At 30.3% G+C, this 10,939-nt stretch overlaps 1 protein-coding gene across 1 annotated transcript; it reads right to left on the reverse strand.

Annotated features, from left to right (window-relative positions):
* Positions 1 to 3,242: 3,242 nt before the first annotated feature.
* Positions 3,243 to 7,709, reverse strand: LOC105125072 (phosphoglucomutase, putative / glucose phosphomutase). The gene is made up of 7 exons (XM_011025373.1): positions 7,044 to 7,709; positions 6,688 to 6,951; positions 4,638 to 5,154; positions 4,304 to 4,503; positions 4,083 to 4,195; positions 3,580 to 3,720; positions 3,243 to 3,473 (listed from the first exon to the last, which is right to left on the reverse strand). Exons 1-7 carry the CDS (start codon positions 7,578 to 7,580, stop codon positions 3,392 to 3,394), a joined length of 1,854 nt encoding a protein of 617 aa, XP_011023675.1. The 5' UTR covers positions 7,581 to 7,709; the 3' UTR covers positions 3,243 to 3,391.
* Positions 7,710 to 10,939: the final 3,230 nt, after the last annotated feature.

Consider the following 10,939-nt stretch of genomic DNA (forward strand, 5'->3'; position numbering starts at 1 on the left):
CTAAATTAAGTCGTTGATTTCCTTATAGCCAATGCCTCGTATATATAGTGGCAGAATTACGAGGAATGCAATTTTCCGTTGCATGTCTGGGTACTAATATTAGACGCTGAATTTTGAAAATTAAACAGTAGTAAAATTTGAATACGTTTTTTTTATATTATATTAGATAATGATAGGCATGTGTAGAAGTTCTGAACAAAAATTGTATTGTTTAAATTTTATTATTTGAAAAGTAGTGAAAAACTATATAAGAAATTATAAAAAAAATCTTTAAATATGTTTTCCAAATTTAATATAAATTCAAAAAACTGAAAAGCTAGTTTTTTTAGATAAAAAAATTATTGCATTTCAATAAAAAAATCTTTTTTTAACATGTGTTTGAGTATGCTTTAAAATTATTTTTAGTATGAAAAAATATTAAAAAAAATTTTAAATTTTTAAAAAATCTTTTCTTAACATGTGTTTGAGTATGTTTTAAAATTATTTTTAGTATGAAAAAATATTAAAAATATTTTTTTAAAAAATTAATATATTAATATTAAAAATAAAATTTAAAATTTAAAGCTGTTGAGTGGTCAGGAAGTCGTTGCACAAGGACAACACAAACTTGTGGACGCTCGGGAAATTATTGCACAAGGACAACACAAACTTGTGGGGCGCTATATACGCCGGTAGGAGGTCAGGAAATTATTGCACAAGGACAAAAAAATTTATGTACGAATAATATAGTTTGAAAATATATTTGAAAAATAAAATAGTTAGAATATAACCACGTTTCAGAATATTATGAAGATTGAATCGATAGTATTCAAAATCCAATAAATAAATTTAAAAAAATAGAAACTAAGGTGATATGGTACGAGAGAAAAAATAAAGAAAAAAAATAGGTTATCATGGACACACCAAAATTTTGTTTTTGACATACTTATCATTGTTAAAAAAATCTTAATAAAACAATTCTAACTACATCTTAGAATAACACCAAATGAAATCATAATTAACCCAAAATAAATCCAAACAAAACTTTTAACAAGTTACGATCATATTTAGTAGTCTTTTAATATATGGTTAGATTCATTTCGATGAGATCTTTCTAATAGTATTGAATGCATAAAAAACAAAGCTCCATTGTGTCGCTAGTGATCCATTCTTTCTTGACCATTGGATCTTAAATTTTGATTCTTGGCTATTAGATCTTTATAAAATTTCAAGTTGAGTTTTTTTGTATTTTAATTAAATTGAGGAAGACAGGGTTTTTGAAACAATCATCATTCCCAATAGCAATTATGTTTAACTGTTATTCTCAACAATAGTTGTATTCAAACTATATAGTTTTTCTAATTAAATAAAATATTAAACCGTATGGATTTTACACTGTAACTCATTTACAGTTAAATGTGTTTAAGGCTACAGTGAAGTTATCTTTTTACTCTTTATCCTTTAATTTTTAAAGGTTTATTTTAGAGGATACAATGGTCTTTGCACATGATCAATTTTTCATTCTTAATTTGTTTAGGAGAAGTATTGTCTTTTTATTTTTTTAATAATAGTGCAATTATTGTATTACCTTTACAAAATAAATAATTAGAACTTTTGGTTCAAAAGACCTAGTGAAATGACAATAAGAACCTTTTTGTCATAAATAATTGAATAAGACAAGTATCCTTATTAATGAGTGTTGATCATGCAAAGAATTATATTAGCCTTTTAATTTTATTTTTTTTTATCCTGGTTTTTTTTTAATTGATGTTGTTCTATTTTTATTGAAGGTTTATAATTAGATTTTATTTTTAATTTTTTTTATAGTTATTTTGTTAGGTTTTTTTTTTTTGTTTTTCAATCATTTCTTGATTTATTTTCTTTTCTTAAATTCCATCTCTGAGCTTTTTTTTTTCATTAAATTTTTATGTCAAGTTTGGTGCTAATTCTTTTAATTATTTTTTTAATTGATTTTTTTTAATTTCATCCTTAAATATTTAATTTCATTCAAATTTTTACTTAACATTTATTTTCAATTGGTTTTTATGTTGAATTTAGTCCTAAATTTTTTAAATGTTATTTGTTTTGTTTTGTATTGTTTTTCTGATAGATTTTTTTCCTCCATTTCACCTCTCAATATTGTTTTTGTTAAAAATCTTGTTTTTTGTTTTTTTTTAAGGTTTACCTTTAATGGGATCACCCTAGTCTCATAATTCAAATCATAGATCTAAAAAATTAGCTCAAGTTAGCTTTTATCTTTTTTAAAGTATTTTTTTTCACTAAATTTTTTAAATGTTATTTGTTTTGTTTTGTATTGTTTTTCTGATAGATTTTTTTCCTCCATTTCACCTCTCAATATTGTTTTTGTTAAAAATCTTGTTTTTTGTTTTTTTTTAAGGTTTACCTTTAATGGGATCACCCTAGTCTCATAATTCAAATCATAGATCTAAAAAATTAGCTCAAGTTAGCTTTTATCTTTTTTAAAGTATTTTTTTTCAAAAAAAATTTACTGGCATTTTTTTTTCTATGCTATTTATTGGACTATCTCAATTTCATGTTTTAAGTCATGTGTTTGATTTTTTTAGTAGGTTGGCTATCGGATTTATTTGAGGTTTTCTTTTATATTTTGTTTTATATATATTTCCTTCAAATTAGCGGGTACCCATTCCTTATATTTTTCTAAGATGTTCAATTTTTCATAATATTTTTTATGGTGTAAGTTAATTAAGTCATTTTTTTTTACTTATCATTTAATCCATGAGTTTTTTTAAAGTAAATTTATCTTTTATTTATTTAAATAAAAAAACTTAGTATACATAATCGAGAAAATATATCATCTTTATAGTTTTTATTATTATTATTATTAATATTTTATTTATTTACATAAATAATTATTGATAGTTGTGCAAGGTCTACTGCATGGTATGTTCTCAGTGTGTGTTTGGCATGAAGAATATTTATTTTTATTTTTATTTTTAACACCACTAAAATAATTAAAAAATATATATAAAATACATCAATATAATATTTTTTAAATTTTTCAAAAACACAACAATATTATTATTAGGTTTCAGGGTACTGCTGTGTGACATGTGCAAGGGCTTTTGTGTGAAATTAATGTGTGCTCTTATGTGATATTCAGAAGTGTTCAACATACATCGGCCCTCTTCCTCTCCCCTGCAATCATTTTTTATTCTTTTCAAAATCCTGGCTGGAAAATCAATTGGGATTTTAAACTACTTATGAATTGATGTCTTACGAGATGATTAAATTGATCTAAGTAAAAATAACAATAACAAGAGGATAAGCAGAAAAGAATTCAGTTCCCACCCATTCTCCCTGTACATTACGGCCTTGGTCTTTATTAATTGTAATATAAGGTGCTTATATCTAATTTCTTGAGGATCCCCCATTATTTTACAAGTCCAGTTCTAGCGTACTTGTCGATCTGAGTGATATCGAGGATTTTGTCCATTCCACTTGCCACGAGAAACCTGGGAACAGAATAATCAATAATAAATCTCAGTCTTACGAGACGTTCATGCAACATTAACAGAAATTGTTTTGAATTGATCTAACTGCTAAGGTCAGGCGACATACTTGTCTCTCAGAGTTTTTGTCATAGATAGACAACCCCCAGGCACCATTGATTGCATATTCACTGCAATATTTGGATTGTGAATACTCTGACGCAGGTGTATCCAACCATGTTGTCCAAGTTTTTCATCAGAAACTTTGGCCCTGTACTCACAAAATAATCTGACTTTTTAGATATAGAAGAAATCATCGTGTAGATAACTGATGGTCTTTTTTATGAAATAGAACCGCTTGCATCAAATAAATTCAGATTATGTGATCTTATCATTTATTAAAAATAAAATAAATCATTAAGCCTTACCTAAAATTTCAATTTTTTTTATTAAAATGTTTTTTTGATTTGAAAGGTTAGTAGTTTGAATCCCGCAAGCTCCCTTCACTTTATTTACATTAATAAAAATTAAGTATAAATTTCAAATTTGAAGAAATTTCACATCAGAAGGTTGTTAATCATCACATAAAACTGTTTAAAGTCAGAGTAATCATTGCGGTTTATAGCACTGGACCTGTACATATGAGCATCAACAGCTGCTGGATCGTCATTTGAGTCGACGAGGCATCCATCGGCTACCCAACAGTCTCCACAGGAATCCAATTCCCAGCCTTCAATTCGTCCCTCCTGAAAGTGGATACATTACAGGTGAAGTGATGTCAATATACCGTAAATGATTGCGATCTTCTGATGAAATGAATTGTGTTTTAAATATGAATATTTGGAGATAAATACCTCAACATAGCTTCTGAATGTCTCGATTGCATCAATACCTCTTGCCTTTGCATGCCTAGGCTCAGAGATGATGTTCATCCTCAGCTCTACAGATTCAAATGGTTCTTCAAGATCTTTTATGAGGCTACCGATTCCTTCATCTGATCCAGCTAGTTTCATACGTACCATCTCGATGATGATTTTTACCACCATATAAGCCCCTACGCGTAAGATTAAAAATTGCATTAGAAGGTGACAAGAACAGAACCTGTACTTCATATCCATCAGCACTACTAGTGGAACACTCAAAATGCTATTCAAATTGCTGATTTTGATTCTTGAGTACAGGGCTTACCATCGTCTAGGAAATAATTCTCTTTAAGAGCACCATGTCCAGATGTTTCCATCATCAGATGTGTTTCAATTCCATTTTTATTAAGTTGGACACCCTTATCAATAACATTCCGGTAACCAACTCGATACAAGCAATGTTGACCTCCTCTATCAATAATAAACCTTGTCAGTGCCATGCTTGTACGCGCATCGGTAACTATAGTAGTTCCAGGATGTTCCCTCAATACGATAGCAGACATGAGTGCTATAAGCCTGTCACCATTAATTGGGTTTCCTTCCTTGTCAACTACCCCACTTCGGTCCACATCAGTGTCGAAAACAATTCCAAGATCAGCTGAATTTTCCAGCACAGCAGCTCTAGTGAGTGCCATGGCAATCTTGTCCTCGGGGTTTGGGATGTGGTTTGGGAACATTCCATCTGGGTTTAAGTGTAGCGAGCCAAAGGTTTCAGCACCAAGCTTGTCAAGCACATCCCATGTGAAGAAGCCTCCTGATCCATTTCCGGCGTTCACAATTATCTGTACAGGTAGCCTTAATCAATCACCTCCAAAAAAAACAAGTTGGGCTACATTCAATTTCTTGGACTATAGTCTATAGTTGAGGCCTGGGCCTAAAACCTATCTGATCTAGCAAAGAAGTCCACTCCGTAAACTACTTAATGCCCTTTCATTTATTTGTCCGTACTTGGATAATTAAGAATCGATGCTTCTCCAATTCATGTCTTGGTTAAAGTTTCACCTATAAAAAGAGTTTTTGGTTTATGGAGAATAAAAGAATCCTTCTCTAGTTGTGATTAAAAAATAAAAATAAAGTACATGGCCATCGCTAACTATTAAAAGAATGGCAGGATTTTTGCTATATATATATATAAAAAAAAAAAATTAACTACTTATTTCAATTTTCAAATATTATATTATAAATAAATAAAACCATTATTCTCATGGTAGGCTTGAGATTAAAATTATATATATATATATATATATAATTAACTACTTATTTCAATTTTCAAATATTATATTAACCATTATTCTCATGTTCGGCTTGAGATTAAAATTAGAGGTTAACCTCCCTAACAAAACTTTCCCTCATGCTCCTCAGGTTTCCCGAAATAAAAGAAGGTTAGGAGTTAAGGAGCTAACACTTAACTTTCTTAAATCCAAAACCAAACACTACCTCAAATTCTTTTTTTGGAGGGTAAATTTTCATCTCAGCTTGGAGTATAAAATTTAACCTTTAAAGTATTTTTTTTTTAAATGCCTATTGATTAAATAATTTTTTTTTCCTTCTTATCGATCAACACTGATAATTTAATTATTTTCTATATTTATATTAAGGTTATGTTTGGTGTGTGCTAAAAAAATTAAAAGAGAAATGTTAGAGGGGTCAAATTTAAGGATGAAACGTTAAGAAATGTAAAAAGTTAAAGGATGGAGTGTTAAGGATGTTTTGTAGGAGGTAGAGCAATTAAATATAATTATAAAAAAATTAATTAACTTATATTTTGTGCTATAAAATGGTAGGAAATAAAAAAATATATAATAGTGTTATTTATTTATTTTTTAAGAAAACAGGAACAGTACAAAACCCCGAATTTTTCCTCTTTCAAAATTTCTTTACCCTTCCCCTTACAAGGTTAATATTAAGTCCTTTTTGGGGTAAATTTTTTTTAACCTATATTAGAATTTCTCCTCCCTCCAAATTTGCACCAAACATAAGAAAAGATAATGAAAAATTACAGGAGTAATATTTTTCACCCCCTTTTACCCTCCGACTAATCACGTCCTAACATTTAACACTTTAAGTTATAAACATGCTAAACTTCTTTAATTAAAAACTAATTTTGAAACTTTTAAAATTAAATCTCTCTTTTAATAATTACTCAATATATTAATTCATATTTTATCTTTTGGACTCATACCAAAGGCTACCTAAGGATAACAAAAGATGAGTGGGTGGGTGTGCTGCTTGTGTTATAACTTAACAAGAGAACATGTACAGCCTCATGCACATATACAAAGAAAGGGAGGAAGGAACTTATGGGAGAGGGAAACCTGAAATCCTTTGAGGGGAGTGTCGTAGTGCAAGGGATGGTTCACTCTCTCCTTGATTATATTCCGGAGATGCTTTGCATAGGTGCTCATGAAATCAACTCTTTCTGGTGGAGTCTTGAGCATGGTAGAAACTTTTGCAAGCCTATTTGCATACTTACGCGCAGCTTTACCGCAAATCTCCTCCACCTCGGGCGACGTTAGCCCCCCTCTCCTGGTGAAAAATTTGAGTCCATTACGAGTGTATGGCAAGTGTGATGCTGTCATCTGCAAAGCAATCAGATTCAGCAGCTAAACAAGCTAGCCCCAAATCGATCGTGCACGCATGTCTTATATGCTAATTGCAAGGGAAAACTTACCATTATGGATGCATCATAGGCAAATGGAGTTAACAAAGTACTCATAAAACAAGCTGGAGTGGTGGCAAGTCCCATATCAAACGCCAAACAACCAGCACGAACAAGACCTGAAAACACAGCTACACTCAAAGAAGCGCCTGATAGTCGTGGGTCTCTGCCTAGTGACACCCTAACATTCTCAACAACACGACCTTTTTCCTTTTCCAAGCCATTGATAACCCATTCGCCGAAACTCTCTGCAATGGCTTCCACGGCCGGAGGAGAAAGATCCACTGTTCTACCCTTCTCCCCTTGCAATGCCACCCCACGAACATCGGACCCATTTTGGAGCCGCCTAATCTTGTCCATTTCTTCATCAATTACAGCTTCATTGTACCTTGTGGCACTTGAAGATTTTATGCCTGTAGCTTTTGTTGCAGGCATTAAAAGTGGAAATTTGAGATTAGACTGCAGTAGTTTTGATGTTGTAGATGAGGGGAACCTTGTTCCTGGAGCATTGTTTCGCAATGATATCGAGGATGTCGAGGTAGAAGCCATGGATTCCTTGCTCAAGCTGGCGCTTGTCGAATGTTTTGAAAGTTTTTGAGGGAAGATATTTGAATCAAGAAAGCAAGTTGAGAAGATGAGGAACTAGAAGTAAGATTAACCAAATATATGATATCCCTACAATTCAATCGATAGCTATCTCAGAAAATGAAAATATCTATATACAAACTTCCAAACATCCCTGTAGATTTTTTTCTTGTTTTATGTATGAGATGTCTCTATTTTTGTTTTCCATGATAACGCAATTGATATTTCTTCAGGACGAGAACAATTGGATATCCTTGCATGATACTACAGATTGTCTAAATATATAAAGCACATTCCGTAAAAATAAATAGCCAAATCTTATTCTTTTCTGTGTAATTATCTTAGTTTTTAAACCCGGTTCAATTCAAGATTCGGATTCCAAATTTTGTTTGGGTTACTGGGTCGCTCAGGTTAAAAGTTTTTTTAAAATCAAAATGACATCATTTTAGTAATAAAAAAACAAAAATCAACGGATTGCAATTAGATTTTTGACCAGGTTTTGCCAGGTCACACCGGGTTTTTTTTTTCCTATTTTTTCTTCATTCCGGCCTTGTTTTAGCCCCGGGTCGGCCTACCTAGCTAGGTCGGGTTTCAAAACTATGGTAATGATATTCTTACCAGGTTTTGTCAGGTCATATCAGGGTTTTTTTTTCTTATTTTTTCTTCATTCTAGCCTTGTTCTAGCCCCGGGTCGGCCTGCCTAGCTAGGCCGGGTTTCAAAACTATGGTAATGATATTCTAAAAAATTCAACTAGTTCAAAAATAAGATTTCTAAATTGAATAATCAATTAATTACTTATTCATAGCAATCTCATCTATTATTCCTAGTCAAGGTAGTTGATAACTTATATTTGGTATTTAATAAATCAAGGTAACTTGTGGCTAGTACTTGTAAAAGATCAATATCGATGGAGGTGGAGACTCTCCGATACTTAAATAAAAATCTTTTTTTATAGAGAAAATATAATAATATTCTAAAAAGAGATGCATTAAAAATATATGTAGTAAAGAATGAAAATTATAAACCTTTTTTTTTAATATCTCATGATATATTTATAGCTTATGAGTTTTTTTTAATAAAATAATAGTCTGAAGTGTAATTTTACCATAATAACATTTAATAATAGATAAATATCTCTTAGCTTTATATTAATATTTGATGAAAATATGACAGATCTTTGAAAAACTTTTGTATATCTATGAGGTATAGAGAATCTCGAGTCTAAGATATCAAATATAACTGAGTCTATAAAAACTAAGTTTTTCTCAAAGGCTAGACCAAAAGAGAGGGGTGGAGAATATGTTATCTCTTGGTGAGCTTAAAGGAGGCTGGGTTTGTCCTTTGATGAGCCTAAAGAAGGCTCGTTTTATTTTTTGAGTATGTTTAAAGAAAATCGAGTTAATCTCTTAAACATGCATAAGAAAAAAGTCATTTCTTTGGACATGTTCAATAAAAAAGGATCATTTCTTTGAACATGATTAAGGGAAGTTGGGTTTATCCCTTGAAAGAGTTTAAGGAAAAAAAGTTTTTTTTCTTAGTTGAGCCTCAAAAAAAAATAGATTCATCCCTTAATTGAGCCTAAAAAAATTAAAAAATAGATATGTTTAATTTAAATTTATTAGCATGAATAAAAAAAAAAATAGACTCATCCCTTAATTGAGCTTAAAAAAATAAAAAAAAAATTAGTTATGTTTAATTTAAATTTATTAGCATGAATAAAGAAATTTCAAGGAATGACTATCACTTAAATGTTAAATGTTGGGTAATAAGATTTAATGTTGAGATACCAGTATAATAATTTAATATCTTAGCATTAACTTGACCCAAGAATGTTCCTATGTTAAATTGAAATAAGAATATAAAAGAATGCATGACAGTCATTCAAAATAAAAGGGTGTTACTGCGAAGTTTAAAGAATGATTTTATATTAATTCATTGTATATTTAAAGCTTTCAAAATCTTAAATTTATATGATGGTTATTTTTTTTTTTAATCTTTGTTAGGAAAACGAGAATTTTATATATCAAAAAATCATATCAATTAAAATTTCAAATTATTAAATAAGACTGCAATAATAATGTTATATTAACTCATTAACATAATAGGTAATTTTACCATGCTTCCGTTTAGTGCATAGGATCCTCACTTATGAAACACAATAAGTTTGTTCCTTTCAAATTAATCTCAGTGTTGGATTAAGCTTGCAGGCTTCTAATAACTCTTATTGATATATAAGATTAGGCTTCCATGTATGGTTTGAGAATTTTTCTTCTAATTAAATTTTCTTCTTTTTCTTTTTTTCTCGAAATTAATCTTAAAAATTCTTCATCTTTCAAACAAAAATTTAATTCCATCACACCTCGATCGGTTTAACATCTTTTAAAATTTTGAACTATGAACAGTCCAAGCCCATCATCGAGAGAGCCCAAGGCCGATTGTTTATCTCTTCTAAATTCCCCCAACGACGCGTTATCCGCTGGGAGTTTCCAGCACGTGCCAACTATGATCACAATTCACAACCTCAATTGTTGGTTTATTACATGATAATTTCAATTTCAAGATACTTTTATATTTTAAACTTTAGCTAAAATAAGCTTTATTTTGAGTAAATTAGGTAATTATTTATAACATGATATTTTATTTTATTTCTTGAGTATGGAGAATTTAAACTATTTTGTTTTCTGCTTGCCAAAGAAATCCACTGTTTATTCGAACTTCGGACGTAGGCTTTTTGAGAAAAATTATATATAAACAAAAAATTTAAAAGAAAACTTGTTTTTTTTACTAACAATTATTTTAGTGTCTGGTAGTTCGAATTTGTCCATTAATACGGCTTTCGTCTCGCATCAACCTAAGTCAAACTGCATTTTATGAAGGTCAAGGCAAACGCTTTCAAGTGTTGAGATGCCGCTAGCTTGCAGTTAAACTATTTGGAAGGGGTGCTCCAGTTCTTAATAAATTCCTTGCTTCGATAAAGAATTCTCGTTCAAGGATTTTATGCAGTGGTTGGTAAACATCGTAGACTATTTCCAGGTTAAAGAGATTCTGGAGAATCAAAAGATAAAACTTGTAATTTAGAGGCTTGATTGTAAGGCAGTCGATTGGCAGTCTCCTCGAGTTCGTCAAGATGAGAAGAAATTTGGTTAATGACCCGATGCGAGAAAATTGATAGTTTTATTTCAGCTAAGCAAGTGCTTTAGTTTAAGGGTTAGACGCAACATTCGGATGTGTTGTTAATTTCTGTTTTATTGGTTTTTGATTAATGAAATCAAAATTAAACTGAGCTAATTATTATGTGATTGTGATTGTTTTTTAAAGTATT

This window comes from Populus euphratica, unplaced genomic scaffold (assembly GCF_000495115.2).
Source record: "Populus euphratica unplaced genomic scaffold, PopEup_1.0 scaffold1.1, whole genome shotgun sequence".
Taxonomy (NCBI): domain Eukaryota; kingdom Viridiplantae; phylum Streptophyta; class Magnoliopsida; order Malpighiales; family Salicaceae; genus Populus; species Populus euphratica.

What these genes read in the sequence shown, in the direction of transcription:
- LOC105125072 (XM_011025373.1), bottom strand. Translation starts at nt 7,580, where the DNA reads ATGGCTTCTACCTCGACATCCTCGATATCATTGCGAAACAATGCTCCA. An exon ending in CTCCCCTCAAAGGATTTCAG is followed by an intron (nt 5,155 to 6,687) that starts GTTTCCCTCTCC and finishes CTACCTGTACAG; the next exon opens with ATAATTGTGAACGCCGGAAA. An exon ending in CATTCAGAAGCTATGTTGAG is followed by an intron (nt 4,196 to 4,303) that starts GTATTTATCTCC and finishes ATCCACTTTCAG; the next exon opens with GAGGGACGAATTGAAGGCTG.